Source organism: Dipodomys ordii, unplaced genomic scaffold (assembly GCF_000151885.1).
Source record: "Dipodomys ordii isolate 6190 unplaced genomic scaffold, Dord_2.0 Scaffold27, whole genome shotgun sequence".
In the NCBI taxonomy this organism is placed as follows: Eukaryota; Metazoa; Chordata; class Mammalia; order Rodentia; family Heteromyidae; genus Dipodomys; species Dipodomys ordii.
The window spans coordinates 7,461,337-7,478,354 of NW_012267243.1; the positions used below are offsets into that span (position 1 = coordinate 7,461,337).

The window sequence follows — 17,018 nt, forward strand, 5'->3', positions numbered from 1 at the left end:
GACATGGTTGGATGATGAATTGTCCATCCATCATATGGTGCCCTCTATACTATGTAGCAGGGAATCAATGCTAAACAAGACCATAGTCTCATGTGGCAATAACCATATTAGCTAGCAATTGCAATCCAAATATCAAGCCCTATAAAAGATGCATGTGTTGGGAACACTAAAGAGGAGAATTTATCCATGTTAGGATTCAGGTAAAGATTGCCTTTCTGAGCTAATCAAAGATAGGTGAGGAAGAGCTGCTCTGGTCCACAGACAAGCACTGTAAACACAGCGGCAAATAAGAGTTGGAATTAGATGTGACTGTATGAAAGGCTGTTGGGTAGACACAACTGGATTACATGCAAGGAACAGATCGTGGAGAGTACAGGGAGATAAATGAAGATGAAGAGATGTGTAATAGTATTGGTTCGAGATGACACTAGAAACACCGAAATAAATCTTTAGTTGATCTCACTGTTCATTTGAGAAGAAAAGAAACCAGCCCTTTCGAAGCTCCAACTGTGTTCATGGTTTGCATTAACCTTACATTTTAATCTTACTTTATTTTATATTGTTCCCTTGCATTTTATTTTTGTGCTAGTACTAGAGCTTAAACTCAGGGTCTAGTGCTCTTGCTTCGCTTTTTCACTCAAGGCTGGTATTCTACCAGTAGAGCCACACTTCTACTTCTGGCTTTTTGTTGGTTAATTGAAGGTAAGAGTCACAGATTTGTCGGCTCAGGTTGGCTCGGAATTATGATCCTCAGATCTCCGTCTCCTGAGTAACTCAGATTACAGCTGTGAGCCGTCTACACTGTGCTTACATTTGTGGTTGAGCACTACATCATGCTCTGTCTCTTAATTGGGTTCATTCCTTTTTTCTATGTTTTCCTACTCTGACATTGTGTGTTTATTGAACCATGTCTCTGCTACTCCAATTCAGGTTTCATGAGTGCACATATTTTATGTCGGTTCACGTCCTGAATATCAGAACCTAGCAGAGTGGTCTGGCACATAAAAGGTGCTCAATAAATATTTATTGAATGACTGATGAGGAGAATTTCCTTAGGATATTTTTAGATGAAACCAAAGCCAAACACATCATCAGTTTGAAAGCTATTCACCATCCTAAATTTATACTTAAAATGATTTTTAAAGGTATTATTCAAGTGTTTTTATTTCAGGAATCCCAAGTCTTCCATAAAATAATACAAACTTTAATTGAAATGTCCTAGGGGTAAGTAGATGAGATAGGATAGAGATTATAGATATTTAAAGTCACAATGAACACTATTCTTTTTAAAAACATGAATAAGATATCACTCTTCTGGTAATACTTATAAAAATTCATTGCCATCACCATGTGCTGTGGTTTTAGTCTTCCTCAGAACCTCATTGTGTCCTTCTTTCCCTTCCTTCCTCCTTCCCCCCCTCCTTCCTTCCTTCCTTTCTTCCCTCCTTCCTTCCTTCTCTTTCTCTTCCCTCCCCCTCCCCTTCCCTCCCTCCCTCCTTTCTTTCTTTTCTTTATTTCTCTAGTCTCTCTTTCTTTCTTTCAGTCTTTTCTTGTGCCATTCCTGGTGCTTAAACTCAAGCGTCTGGGTGCTCAAGACTAGAGCTCTACCACTTGAGCCAGAGCTCTACTTCCAGGTTTTTGGTGGTTACAGATAAGAGTCTGCCAGGGCTGGTTTTGAACCACTATCCTCAGATCTCAGCCTCCCTTGTAGCTCAGATTACAGGTGTGAGCCACCGGCTCCAATGGCTTTCTTGTTCCCTTGTCTGTAGTAACATGTCTATACTCCGCCTACAGTCATGTCTGTACTCTAGCAGTGAGCTCGATTCTGCTTCAGGCCCTTAGCACTTACTGTTTCTGTACCCACACACTCCTTACACACACACACACACACACACACACACACACACACACAGAGTCATGCCTTTTAGATCTCAGCCTCAAAGTCTAAACCCTAAGTACCTCCTGACCTACCAAGATAATAGTAGCTGCTCCCTCTCCTCACTCCACAAAATAGAAACCTCCTAACTGTCTTTGCTTTATAGCTCAATGAAACTTCTTGATATCTGTATGCAACTCCTCTGCTGTTCTTCCAATTGGCCCACCCCCTGGCACCTGTGACACCTGTGGGGGCAGGGGCAATAAGCAGCGGCCATCCAGGAGCCCAGTAGATGTCCCTCCCACAAGTGTTCCTGCTCATGTAGGAGGGGTGACTCCATGCTATTTGAGAGCTGTCTGAAACCCCATCAGAAAACTGGTTTTCCCTTTGATGGGTTTGGCCTGGCCGGGCCACAGCTGGATAAGCCCTTTGCCCAGGGGCCCCCACCGGCCCTGGGCCTGGCAGGCTGCTGTTACCTTTATGGCCCCGGTGGCTATCTGGATGTGATGGAGCCGGCGCAGAGTGCTCTCTCTGTCGATGAAGTAGGACGCTGCGAGCTGGTGCAGGGTCTCCAAGGACACGGCTGAGCTGTTCCCACTGCCTCCCACGGCAGAGACGCCTCCCGTGGGCTCTGCCTTCCTGCTCAGTTTCCGCTTGTCCACAAAAATGGTCAAGGACTCTTCTCCTGTAGCCAGAACAGAGGTGGACTGAGTGAGGCCTTCCTGCTCCACAGCCCCTACCAAGAAGCACAAGGGAAGCCTGAGCCAGACACAGGGGCTAAGAGGCAGCGAGGCCCCTGCTGTGGGCCTTGGTCCACTGTGTGGTGTGGGGTCACAGGCCTCCCTTCCCTGGGAAGGCCTCCCTCTCTCCCTTTGCTCCTAAGCCTCCCAAAGCTCACCCCCATTCACCCTCCATTTCTTCATTTAACATCTGCTATTGATCTCTGTCTCGGGCAATCTGCCTCCGGGGGCGAGATACAATTCTCTCTCTCAAGTTGTTGATAAGAAGCCACCATGGCTATTTCTGCTCCCTGGGAAAGGACAAAATCGTTGAAGCTCTTCCCCATCAGACACTCAACCCCTACCACATGCTGGCAGCCAAAGAAGCTACTTTGTTCCAGGGGCAATGAGCTAAATGTGACAACAAATCCTGCTTTCTTCATAGCAGGCCTCTTCAGAGCTTTCCAATGGTGTACCTCCAGCCCCATGGTGTACCTCCCTCACCCTACCCCCCATCCCCCATCATTAGCTCAGGGTCGATGGAACTGGTTTGGGCTGGTTACTGACATACATAGGGACTCCATGGGTCTTAAATTTGTTAGCCACAGCAAGTATTAGGAAGTGGGGAAGCCTTGGAGTTAGCTGCTGCTCAACCAAAGCAATACTAGGAGCGCCCCCTGCTGGTATGGGTTTAGCAGAAATCTGTCCTCCCTCTCCCTTCTCCCCTCCCCCCCTCCCCTTCTTCTCCCCCCCTCCCCAGCCCCAGCTCTTTGGGAAATGCTTACAAGCAAATCAGAGTGTTCTGGATGAGAAAGAGAATGCACTGTTCTCCAAAGCACCAGATAGAAAATATTTCCCCGGCAGCGATGTGTCAGCCAGGATAGAGAGACCCAGGGAAACAGTTGGAGGTATATTAGATAATTCTGTCCTAAAGTTGATTTTTAACCATCTAGCCACCCATTACTTGGGACCCTGACACCGCTTACCTCCGAGGGTGGCAGAAAGCAAGAAATGCGTGCCGTACTTTTTGATCAGGTTCTCAGTAACCTGTTGCAAGTTGGGTCTCCTTCCAAGGAGGCGGATGTTCCGGATGAATTCTGGGGCGAGAGGCAAAGGCAAACTAAAGAAGTCCTTCCTTTCCAAAGCCAAGTTGTTTACTTTCCAGCGAGCAAACTCCCTGAAGGAAAAAGCAAGGGACACAGGAAAACTCGTTGCTTTCCAGCACGAGAGGCCACGATCTCAAGTGAGTGACATGTTTTTTCCATCGCAGGAGATGAGTCTCAGGTGACGTCTTCCCCAGGAGACAAGCAAACCTGGGAAGGGTCCCCTGGACCCTCCCATGACCCGTCATTTCCACACTGAGAAAGCTGTATTTCTGTTGTCCATCACAGCTTCTCCCAGCAGAGGACCAGCTTCTTCCCAGGCCAGGCCTGCCAGCATAGAGTGGTAGAAAGAAAGAAAAACAAAAACTGCCAAGTATTGCAACAGTGCTTTGTAGAGAGGTGTTGTAGTCACGACCGTCACTTAGTGGATGAGTCACCACATGCCTCATGGCTTCATGGGTAATGACAGAAAGAGGGTTCTAGAACAACACTTCTTTGCTTTCTGGTCCCAGATCCCTTCACACTCATGAAAATAAGTGTCTCCTTTGTTTACTGACTTTCATCTATTAATAAAAGTTACCATTTCAGAAATTAAAATGGAGAAAACTAAGTTTATTTACTTATTGCTTCATTTGAAGATAAAAGAAACCTATTACATTATAACACAAACCTGTTTTGGACAGTAACTATATGTTCTGAAACAAAACCAGCGTACCCAGAAAAGTCACACTGCTTTGTGTGTTTTTGTAAACTCTTTTCCATCTGTTTGAGTAGAGGAAAAATTTGCATTCTCAGATGTGCTCTGCATCCAAATTATGTCATCCTAATTGTGGATTTCTGTTCTCAGAACTCTACTAAACAAAAGCAAGTTTCTTAAAGGCAAGTTACAGTGTGGCATATGAAGGCACATCAACAAACATTTTAGACTCTATCACATTGAAATCTAGTGTGGTTTGTTGTAGTTTCAACCGATTTTTTTACCCTCTCTGATTTTATAACAGCATTGGTCATCTTGAAACTATTAGATCACTGAGTTATGCAGAACTTCCACATTTTGACACTTTTCATTATACAGTCTCCAAACATCATATTAGTTAATATCACCACCAATTTCATCACAAATGTCTTTAAATATTAGGAGGTTGTCAAGCTCACAATGACAAATACATGTTTGCCAAAATTCTAATTTTCATTTGAAAGCTGAAATTGTATCATTGGTAACAAATACTGTCAGTTCTCCTTATAGAAGTTAGATTACTTTTTTTCTTTTTTAGAAAATGTCTGCCAAACACTCAAGTCTGAATAACCATAGATTTTTCTGCTGGTTGTGCTTTCAAGAAAAACAAAAAGGAAAATCATGAAAAAGTTGCTTGTTCAGCTTGCAAGTCAATCACATATGTATTTTTCCTTGATAGAACCATAGTTCTTTGATAGCCTTGGACAGGCTTAATGTATCCTACCCAGTTCATCACACAGAAAATTAAAAAGCTATGTACTCAAGGTCAAGATGGAATGAAATGAATAAGCAGTACTGCTTTAAGGACTTTCCTCAATGCAGCTAGCATGTGTGTGGTATGTACATGTGGAGCAGGGTGTGCTGTATGTAGATGAAGGGCATATGTATACTAGCGTTTATGCTCATTCAAATTAAGATGCCAGTGATTTCCTTCACCTGTGCTTTTACACATTAAGTTCCACTGTCACAAGGGTAATGAAAAGAATGAAGAAGGCACTTATGTTGAAAAAACCCATTCCAGAAAATAGCCAAGTTTTATACTAGTCTCATCTAAGATTTTAATCTTAATGCTATGTAATTCATAGGTGAGTTTTTTTTTTTTTTTTTTTGTCGGTCATGGGGCCTGAACTCTGGGCCTGGGCGCTGTCCTTCAGCTCTTCAGCTCAGGGCCAGCATACTACCACTTGAGCCACAGCGCCACTTGTGGCTTTTTCTGCTTTGTGGTGCTGAGAAATCGAACCCAGGGCCTCATGCATGCAAAGCAAGCACTGTACCACTGAGCCACCTTCCCACTCCAGGTCAGAGATTTCTAAGGGGAATTTGTCCTAATGGCTTGTAAAGGACCACATCCATGTGGGAAAGCTATTTCCCAGAGTTTCCCATAGTACATGGAAAAGGACCAGCACCACTGGCTTAGAAAGCAACCATGTGTAGAGTCCTGTCCCTCCTCCATCCCTCCTGACCCTGCTCATTGCAATCTTGCTAAACTGTGATCTAATCTTCCCCCCAAACCAAAGAGTATGGAGCTGCAGCAAATTTAAAGGATTGAAAGTAAATAAATGAAAATCCATGTCCCATTTAAGTCTATAGCCTCTCCCACCCTACACACACACACACACACACACACACACACACACACACACACATACACACACACACACACACACACATCTAACTCAGGAGGCCAAGATAATGGGAGGAGTACATAGCAAACATCACTAGGCAAACAAAGGACAATGGTGACTAATAATTCAGGGTTTTCAATAAAGTCTTTAAAAATTCTTGCAGTGTGGCTTTATTTATCTAAGCAGGCAAGTTCATAATAATATAGTATCAGTTATTTCTTTTGTGCAGGAAATACTAAACTTTAAAGTACAGGGTATCTGTCAAAAAACCATTTTCTCTTTCAAATAGTGCTGCTGAGTTTAAAAACAGAACAAAACAAAACAAACAAAAACCAGTTATGCTGGGTGCCTGTGGTGCACACCTGCACTCTTAGCTGTCTGGGGACTGAAATGGGGAGGATCAAGGCTCCAGGTCAGCTTAAGCAGAAAAGTCTAGGAGACTCCATGGAGAGAAGGTACACAGGGTGGTGACGTGTACCCGGGTAGGAAGTGAGACTGTATCTCAAAATAACCAGCAAAAAACAAGGGTAGAGGCAAACTGAAGTGTAGAGTACCAGCCCCACAAGTATGAAAGCTGTGAGTTAAAACTCTAGTCACACACACACACACACACACACACACACACACACACCCCACATGACTACTGCCAATACCACCACCACCAACAACAAAACCCAGTTTCTCAATCTCATTTCTCATTGGTTGGATTTAGGGGTCATCAGAAACAGATGCTGTGACATTTCATTTAGGACTACCAAATCTTACCTTCTGACAAGCATTTTCTGGCCATCCTATCTCAAAGCGTGCCCTCCCTTACTGTGTGTTTCTATGCTCTGTTCTATGCACTCATCTCTACCATTCTCTTCTTATACAATTAAAACTCTGCGTAGGAATGTTGTTTGTTTTACTTTATTCACCTCTATCTCCAGCAGTAAAATGATAAGTAATCTAGCAATTGAACAGTACAAGAGTTCCAACATTTTCCTTCCTTCCTTCCTTCCTTCCTTCCTTCCTTCCTTCCTTCCTTCCTTCCTTCCTTCCTTCCTTCCTCCTTCTTTTTCCTTCCCTTCCCTTCTCTTCTTCCTTCCTTCCCTTCCTCCTTCCCTCCCTCCCTTGTTTCTTCTTCTCCTTATCATTCTTTCTTGGTACTATGGATTGAACTTAGGGCCTTACTCTCACTTGGTTTGCTGAGCTGGTGCTTTGCTATTTGTGCCACACATCCAGTCTGACATTTTGCTGCTTAATTGAAGATGAAGTTTGTGGACTTTTCTGCTTGTGCTGTCTTCAAACTACAGTCCTCTGGGTCTCAGCCTCCTGAGTAACTGAGTCTGGTAACTAGCATGAGCCACCAGGGTCCAACTTCTAATATGTCTTTGTTGAATGACTGAGTCTCAAGTCACTTATTTCACATCGCATCACTCCTAATTGACTAGTTGTTTGCAAGTTACAGAACAATCGATTAGAAATAGTTTTAGAATGAAAATATGGGAAGCAACAACCAATTAGTGATTGATCTGAAATGAGATAAAGTATTGTAAATGTGTATGTGTGTGTATATATATCAATGAGACAATTAGGTTTGATTTATAAAACTGTAGCAGGAATAATTTTGTGCAGTTGAAAACATAAATCAAGATACTGCTCTATATATTTTTGCTTTGCCTGAGTCCTCTTATTATTGTCTTCAACAGACATGGACAGCTTTTAATGACTGTCTACTGGTCACACTCCCAAGCCCAATGAATGAAGGAGTCTCTCCATTAGATTCTGCTGTAATTTACACTTATATATTAATGATCACCAGGTCTGTTTCTCTATAGTGAATCTTGCAAGCTTCTGTCACATTCATTGTGTTAGAGACTTCCCAAGGAAACAATAATCTTAGAGCTTTGCACTTCTACTCACTTCAACATCAGATTTGGGAAGTCATATATTTCATTCAAATCAATAGTTTTTAGGGCATGATAGAATCAAAGCTCAGAAAGTTAATTGGCCCAAGATCACACAACTACTAGAGGAAAGCCTCGGTTGTTAGAATTGGAAGAGACATGTGAGTACCATTTGCCAGGCTTTTGAACATTATGAGGTACATGGAAAACTCCTTTGATTTGACACACTGGAGTCTGGAAGCTGCTGCTCAGGGTAGAGGAGATCAGAGCTAGAAATCTGCTTCTCTAGTTCTTACTCAATTGCCCCAACAACTGAGGAAGTGGCGGGGGGGGGCAGGTTGTCAATGAATCAATATATCTACAATCCATTAGCAGAATGCCCTGATGCCAGTGTGCACACTGATCAAGAAGTCAGTTCCAATTCTCTTCTGTTATAAGCAAACCATGGAACCGAGAGGCAAGCTGATTGCCTAAAGCAATACAACCAGTTGATAGCTGAACCAGAGCTGCTACCACCCTGACCTTTCCTCAGTGCTCTGAGCAGCAACTGTGATGATGGTGGTGATTATAACAGTGAAAACCCAGAGAGGTTAAGAAAGTAGCTAGCATGGAGTCCCAGTTAGTGAAAGTGTTGAGGTTAAAACCCAAAGCTAGTGTTTGAGGTCAATACCGTATTGCTATTTGTACAAGTGTTTTCCCTTGTGTGGATGAAGTTAAGTGTATTTTATTGCACTCTAATACTCTTTAAATGTTTGTTGCATTGGAACAAAAATAGTTTCATTACCCAGGACATTCCATTTCTTTAATTATCTAAACAAACCATGAATTTACTCTATATTCAAGTTACAATGCAATATTTATACTAGAGCGAAACCTATTTGGATTAAAATGGTTTCATGATGCTCATTTTCAGGAGGAGAAATTGAGACTGAGACAACAGAAAAGCTCATATCCAGAGTGCAATGGGAGGGAGAAGAGGCAAAGGCCAGAACACAACTCCTATTGCCATTTAGGAAATCATAACAAAGAATAACAAACGACCTAGAAAAATGAATGCTATTGTCATAGAGAGCATTTTATGAGCAACTAATAAAAAATAATAGTTAATATTTAATGAAACCTTACTATGTGCTAGCCATTCCAACCATCTTATAAGGACTAGCTAATACAATATTCCTATATGGGGGTATATAATTACTCTCATCTTTCTATCAGGAAATTGAAGGACAAATACATTGATATGTTTTGTATGCAACAGCCATAGGTAAAAGGATAGGATTTAAACACAAGCTGTCTTTTCCAGATACAAGTGTGGCCACTGTGGTGATTTGCTATCTCTGTTTGTGGACGTGTGTGTGTGTGTGTGTGTGTGTGTGTGTGTGTGCGCGCGTGCGTGCACCTGTGTGTGTGTGGGGGGGTATCTCTGTGTAGTATGGATGTGTGCTGTTGAAGAGAGAAAGTGATTTTTTGGGGGGGTGGTCCGGTCGTGGGGCCTGAACTCTGGGCCTGGACTCTGTCCCTCAGCTCTTCAGCTCAAGGCTAGCGCTCTACCACTTGAACCACAGCACCACTTCTGGCTTTTTTCTTTTTGCTTATGTGGTGCTGAGGAATTGAACCCAGGGCCTCATGCATGCAAGGCAAGCGCTCTACCACTGAGCCACCTTCCCAGCCCCAGAAAGTGATTTTTATTGTGTGAAGAACACATAAGAATATGAACTGTATTTGAAAAAAAATCACTGGACAATTCATTGAAGAAAGAACCGAGAAGTGTGCACAGAAGGGGGTATATTTACAAAAACCAATGAAACAAAAGGCATAAAGCAGAACCTGTTTCCATAATGAATCACAATAGGCAGTTGCTATGGTCTAGACGCAATTGAACCCCTCAGGGTTGGAAGCTTATTTTCATCATGGGAATGCTTAAGAGCTGGTGGGGCCTTTGAGAGTCAGAGGGAAAAGTCAATAGGGTTTCTCACCTAAGAAGGGATTAAGGGGTTCTTTTGGGACTCTTAGCTTTCCTGAGTGGTTGTTTCAATGGAACACAATTCCTTCCTTCTATCTCACTATTTGGTCTCCCTCTCTTCTACACAGATCCCCATGACACTGTATGGCAGGTGACAAAGCCAGTGTGGTCCTCTCAGAGGTGAGTTGGTGCTGGTGCCAAATCCATGAACCTCTACAAATGTGAGCTTAATAAACCTCTTTTTCTTACAAAGTATCTAGCTCAAGATAAGTCTGTTATAGTAATGGAGAACTGACTGATACAGGTGTCCGCTCAGAATTAGGAACAAATCTTCTGCCATAGGAAGGTTTAGATCCTAAGACTCCGGTGGTTTTATGTTCTACTCCAGTAAGTTTCTTCCCTGCCCTTTGGGGACCCTCACTGAATCAAAATAATGAGGAAACATCTGTGAACGGTGTTTGATCCAGAAAGAGGTTTTGTTTTTTTAAAAAAAAGCTTATAGCACTTATTAACCTGATTCTTTCCAGTATCTGAAAATCTCAGAAGGCAATACTGGAAGGCAGCCTGAGCTATTCAAAGAATAAATGTTCATTTCTGAGTTTTCATTTAGCAGGTTTTTTTCTTCCCCAGTAATAAAATAATCAAGGCCCTCTTTTCCCTAAGAAAAGGAATGTTTTCTATATATCAATTATATTAACATGCACTGCTTCAATTAAGCCATCATCTTTGTTTCAATTAAGACATCAAGTAAATCTCCGTTTCAATTTAGCCATTTCTCTCTCCCACTGTGTTTGTTATACAGTAAACAGTCTAAGAAAGCAAATACTCCAAACCGTAGTGTGGGTCTTGTGCAGAGTACCTGCCGAACAGCAGAGCTTACTAGATTCTAGAAAGACACTCAGGCCAGATGCTAGGGATTCACATCTGTAATCCTAGATACGCGGGAGCTAAGATCTGAGGATTGTGGTTTGAAACCAGCCTAAGCAGCAACATTTGTGAGAAAAATCTGGAAATGGAGCTGCAACTCAAGTGGTAGAGCACTGAACTTAAGCCAAAAAGTTAAAGAACAGCACAAAAAAATTCTCCCCCCACAATACAAACAAAAATGAAAAAAAAAAGACAGAAACGAGCAAGTAGTTTGAGCCAAAGGGTGAACAGAGCTATTCAAAAATGCTTATGGCATTTCAAAAAAAAGTGCCTTGGGAGAATGCAGAAAATTACTTCATTCTCATTCTCCTTCAAGCATATTTTAAGTTAGCTTTGAATGAATAATCTCTGTTTCTGTCAAAGGATTAACATACTCATGAAATCATGAAAAACAGCCAAGTTGAAGTCTCCAAAAGTCTACATCCTGATTAGAAGATATAATCCAACATATTATATCAGCTACATGCAAATATTTTAAATACAAAGGTCCAAATAGATTAGAGATAATTATTCGGCAATGATCACAAATGTCTCAAACTGTTCCACACTAGGTATACAGATTGACAACATACAATGGTTAGCTCTGATAGTTTTTCAGTGATGGTTATACATGGATTTAGGGGTGTCTCAGTAACTCAAAGGGGATTTTGCCATAGGAGAGTTGAACCACATTCATACCATACCTCAGGCAACAAAGTCATTGAGCTCAATCATGAACTTGCCAGTTCTAGGTTTGAAGCATGGGGCAGGGTGGGGTCGGGGGAAGGGGTTGTCTCCAATGAGACTGTTAAGTTGCTATAAGGTAACCTTTATTCAAAAAGAAAAAAAAATAAAGGCAAACAAAAGATGGTGTCTCCCAGTCACCAGCTATGGAGCAACACAGTGTTCCTTTGTGTCCCACAAGATCAACAAGAAATCTTCCAGCCAGAACCCCTCCTGCAGGGTCTCAGGGCTCCAGAAGATGAAAGACCCAGAAAGAGCACAGCTGGAGCCATCCATTTTGCTGCTATTTCCAACAGCTGCACGCTTAAGCACCACTCTTGGAGCTTGTAAACTGAGAACATTGATCCAGCTCCCATGAAGAGTCATTACCTCTGAGGTCTCCCTTAGGAGAGGAAGTGTTTATAGATAGGTAGATAGATGCTAGCTACCTAGCATCTAGCTAGCTAGCTAGCTAGCTAGATAATTTAAATACAAAACTATGCATCAATGAAGCTGAAACCTTGAAGTCATAAATATGAATATTTCAGTCTATAATGTTGCTGGTTTAGCTGAGACTTCATGTTGGCAGCTGCATTATTCTATTACCAGATTTTTAAATAAATCTTTTCCCTCTTTCCACCCCTCTAGGAGACACACATTGAAGCCATATCCAAGGCCACTCATACGGTTACCATTTGCAAATCATATTCCATATATCCTGACCATGTGGCTCTCTCCACAACTGAATATGCAGCTGCCCCCACCCCCTCCACCATGGCACACGTGTGGGTTTGGTAGTAGCCTGTCCCAGAGTTAGTGCACTCTGTGTGTTAGAAGCCATCAGTTCCTTCTGAGGTGGACGCCAAGCTGAGTTTACTGGGAAGGGAATCAATGTTATTTCCAACAGAGCCAACAAATTATCACCTGTTCCCTCAGGTGGCATTTCTCAGACTAGTGCCTAGGACTCACAGAGTGGTTGTGGTGAAGTAGCCCCATAGCACAGAGTCCAGGATACCCAACATAAGCACTGATTTTCAAATGATGACTAAGTAAGTGGGCTCTCATGATAGCAAATCTCAGGCTACTCTATGGTTGGCCATTACTGACCTGTTTTCAGTCATTTCTTTGTGGGAGGGGGCACCCCTCCATTTTTTGTGCAATGCTGAACAAGGTTGAACTATTATTCTCAAAGGAGTTGTTTTTCTGAATAACATGCTTATAAGGAAACCATGGCTGGTTTTCTATTTAAAAAAATTAAGAAAGAAACAGGATTGGTTATTGAATAAAATATTTAAGAACTTTGCAGCAAAACAAGGAATTGGCCTTAAGCCAAAGACATAAATACTATTGTATTCTTGTTTTTTTTCCTCCTTGTGAACTTATTTTGCCTACTTAAAACTGCCAACCAATGACCCCTCAGAAAGTTTTCACATATCAACCAACCCTTGATACATGCAATTACTTTATTGAGCCCTCTTTCTGGAGCATTGATTTCTTCTAGTCAGCTCAAAATTTGCCTCTTTGACACAGGAAACTCAATGAGCATGACTCTGTACTATCCCACTGACTTTCTAAAGAGCTGCAGACACATGAAAGCTTTCTTCCTACTTTATATTTCTATCAATGTACCTCACAGGGCTCCATCTATCAGTCTAAAATATTACTGTTTTTTTTTCTTATCCACGGGCCAACTTCTTTAATCTTGTAAAACTCAGTGTCACTATATACATTGAAAGATGCCTTTTTTTTTTACTCAGCAACTCAATTAAGAGGGTTTTACATTCTCTAGCTGTATCATTTGGGAGCTTTGGGATCTATGCTTTGGTTCTTGTACAGAAGGCAGTATTTCTGGACACATCATACCATGAAGAGACTTCTTGATGGTATTAGTGTAATGTACTCAGCTCTTAGAATCTCTTCTTCTATAAGGAATAAGACATGATTAATCTGAGCTATAAAAAAGAAATGACAATAAAAAATCCATAATCTCTTATGTTGGTATAGTTCATTCTTTTCAAGTTTTTTTTAATTGTAAACAATGTTCGCTCTACTTTTTCTATTTAAAAAAGACCTTGGAAGAGAGAAGATAAATATCATTAGTTAATTATTAGCCTTTTATAGTTAACTCATGAAGGGAAAAAGAAACTTTAGGGAAGTGGCTAGGCCTAAGGCTCCATTGATTAGTGGTCAGATTTTAGCAGAACCCAGGCTGTACTACCAATGAGTTTCTGCCTTTTGCTAGCCCTGTACCCTTGCCAAACATACTTCCCAGGTTATTCTTCTGCTTCATTTGCCATAGTGGATAGGAAAAATCTCTAGGCAGGAAGACTTCAATCCAGGAATCATTTGGTTAAATAAGATCTCAGCCCCTACAACTCTTGAATGCACAAGAGCAGAAATGAGGCCAGCCCTCTCCTGATGTCATGGTACCTCATCTTTCCCCCCAGTCTGGAAGAACTCAAGAAGCCTGGCATGGAGGTAATTTAGCAGCCTGCTGCGTTCTCAAACAACGGCCCGTAAACAATGATTGGCCAATTTCATTCTAATCTTTTCAATTTTGCTCTAATTAAAATCAAGCTGCAGCTTTCAAACAGTTTAATTAAGGCTGATTGGGAGAGATGGGGAGGGGTGAGTCAAGCTTATAGGAGGAGGAGGAGAAGATCAGTGTTTGGTGAGTCTGACACTGCCCTGAAGGGGGTGCTCCGGGACCTGGACAGGACCCAGGAACGATGTGCTTGCAGAATCAACAGGAAACACCACAGCCATGTGCGAAGGAAGGGCCAGTGAGTCTGTGAGACCGGAAGGAACTGAAATGGGACCTAGGATGTATTTTCCCAGGCAAAGTAACTGCAGCTCTTCCTTGGCCATTGACCTGTTGCTCCCAAGGTCATCTGTTCATTTATGGAGAAAATGGCTCGCCTTCCTACTATATACCTCTCATTGTGCTTGTTTCTGCTCAGCAAGCCGACAGCCTTGCCATCCTTCTGCCCATCACATTTCTTCATAGGCTTGCCATTATCCATTTTACTCTAAGAGAACCCTACAGGTTAGCAGGGTCTCTCGTTACTCTAAATCTCTGCTCTTTCAGCAATGAGATAGGCTTTCTGATATTTGGGGATAGATAGATAGATAGATAGATAGATAGATAGATAGATAGATAGATAGATATGCCCTGGTTATTGGCACTATTTTTGGCTCTTTCAAGGGTCTTTGGATATCTAGGCTTTCATGTTCAACCTCTGCTCCTGGCAATCTAGCTTGTCAATGAACTTCCTTTTAAAGATGGCAACCAAACTGAACACCATCTGGTTGCTACGTTCCGAGTCACTGAGAGTACACTTGGATACAAGATCTGAATACATCATTATCATCATCATGAAGACCATTATCACGTTCACTTCTTATTAAGCCCTGTCATTTTCAGGAATGTGATACTTTGCACATTTGAAATCGTAACTTTACAAGTGTCAATGTAGTCAGTTAACTGACAATTCTCAACCTATATTAGAAGTTCTGGTTCATGGCTCAATAGTCTCCCTCACTTACATGGATGGTGCTTATTTCCTCACCCTATATATTTGGTTAAACCACTTTGGTTTGGATAAAGGAATGAGGGTAGCAGTGACAATGTGTGAATTCTAAACAAAGCCCTCCAGAGGCATTTCATGTTTTCACTCTCCCTGCTGTATACTGCCATCTCTGTGAGATGTTTCAGCTCTGTTACTTCCCCACAGGCATTTCAAGTGTACTCCTTCATCCTGGATTCCAGAATAAACACCATAAGAAAGGCCTAATGGCCTCCTTGCCAGTCTTCAGCCAGAAGCAAAGCTTGCAAGGCTGAATAGTAAGAATAAGAATCTAAGGGTTGGTGGTGATTCATGCCAGTAATCATAACTACTCAGGAGGCTGAGATCTGAAAATTTCAGCTCAAAGCCAGCTCAGGCATTAAAACCTATCAGACTCTCTTATCTCCAATAAACTACTAAAATAAGGAAAAGAGCTGGAAGTAGAGCTGTGGCTCAAGTGGTAAAGTACTATCCTTGAGTAAAACAGCTTCAGGGACAACATTCAAGCCCTGAGTTCAAACCAGATCCAGCAAAAACAAAAAAAGATAAAGTAAGTATATTAAGTTACTAAATGTATTTGGGATTGTACATGTATAATTATGGCAATTGTTAAATGACACATACACCAGTTTTAGCCTTATTTTATAGCTGAGCTAGCTAAGATATGAATAATTTAAATATCTTAGTCAAGGATACAGAGTAAGAGGTAAAGACAATCTGTGCTCTGCTACCTATATTTACTTTATTAAAATGCACTTGAATATTGGGTTCATTTTTTAAAGCAACATATTATTGGCTAACAGCAATTTTATGGTCAACTAGTACACCATATTTCTTTTCCGTCCTAGATTTTTTTCTTCATAAAAATTGCTGTCGAGGCAGGCTTCCTCGATTCTATATCTGTGAGGTTGACATTTTAAAATGTGAATTTAGGGTTTTGTATTTCACATCCTTCTTGCATTCTACCTCTTGTGGCAGAGCCTGGAAAGTTGTCTGTAAGCTATTTGCATTTTCCTCCTAGACTCACAGATGCTCACTCCCCTTCCCCCAGTGATCTCTACATTTACATGAAGTCATGTGACTGAGTTCTGGCCAATGAAATATTAACTCAGGTTTAGCAAACATCTCCCATGAAATTCTTCATGCTCTCTCTTTTTTCTTGTTTACCAAGATCTAGAAGAGACATTCAGGTGTTAAGAAGAGATCTTCAGATCTGAATGGATAGAAGAGGAACTAGGTTGAAGGAGGCCTAGCCCTGAATGAGATCTCAAAATAATCTTTTTCCCATAAGTCATTCTGGAGTGTGAAATGAGCAGCTCAGCAGTGTTCCTACATGGGGCCACTCTTCTTGCTTTCTAGATACACATGTTAAATGGTCTGGACTTGAGGCCCTAGCTTGTAGGCTGTGGGACTTTGCTGTGTGAGTTCTGCTCCACAGGAGAAGCACTTGTGACAGTGAAATATTTATTTTGAACTATCTATAATTTGTAAAATCAATAGACAGATTAACTATGGTTATAGATATGGAGACTAGTATGGAGATGTTAAGAATGAATTTGATTAGTGACTGGAGTTGTACGCAGTTAAATAAGCTTGGTAGACTAAGACTGCCCTTTCTTCCTTTCTTCTTTCTCAGTGAGTCTTTATATTTATCCAAGGGAGGTCCTTCACAAAAACTATAAGCATCTATCTTGAAACAGAATAAATCATTTTCAGTAAGTAGCAAATAATCATATTGATAAAGTATTATCATTCTATTCACATACTTAGGAGAGAAAAAAAAGACAGTTCAGACATGCAAAATAGCTTATAAAAAGCCACGCATCTAGAAGCATAAGATAAGCAATTTAAACCCAGAAAGTGGATTCTGGAACCTGAAGTTCAAACTACTTGTTGCTGCTTTGCCTAGTTT

General features: G+C 41.4%; 1 protein-coding gene across 1 annotated transcript in view; it reads right to left on the reverse strand.

Moving 5' to 3' along the window:
• The window catches only part of Brinp2 (bone morphogenetic protein/retinoic acid inducible neural-specific 2), a 45,114-nt gene that overhangs the window by 13,479 nt on the left and 14,617 nt on the right, over positions 1-17,018 (reverse strand). The window contains exons 2-3 of the mRNA XM_013015613.1: positions 3,582-3,772; positions 2,353-2,561 (exon numbers count right to left, since the gene is read on the reverse strand). Of these exons, the coding sequence (XP_012871067.1) occupies positions 2,353-2,561; positions 3,582-3,772 (400 nt within the window). The remainder of the gene's footprint in view (positions 1-2,352; positions 2,562-3,581; positions 3,773-17,018) is intronic.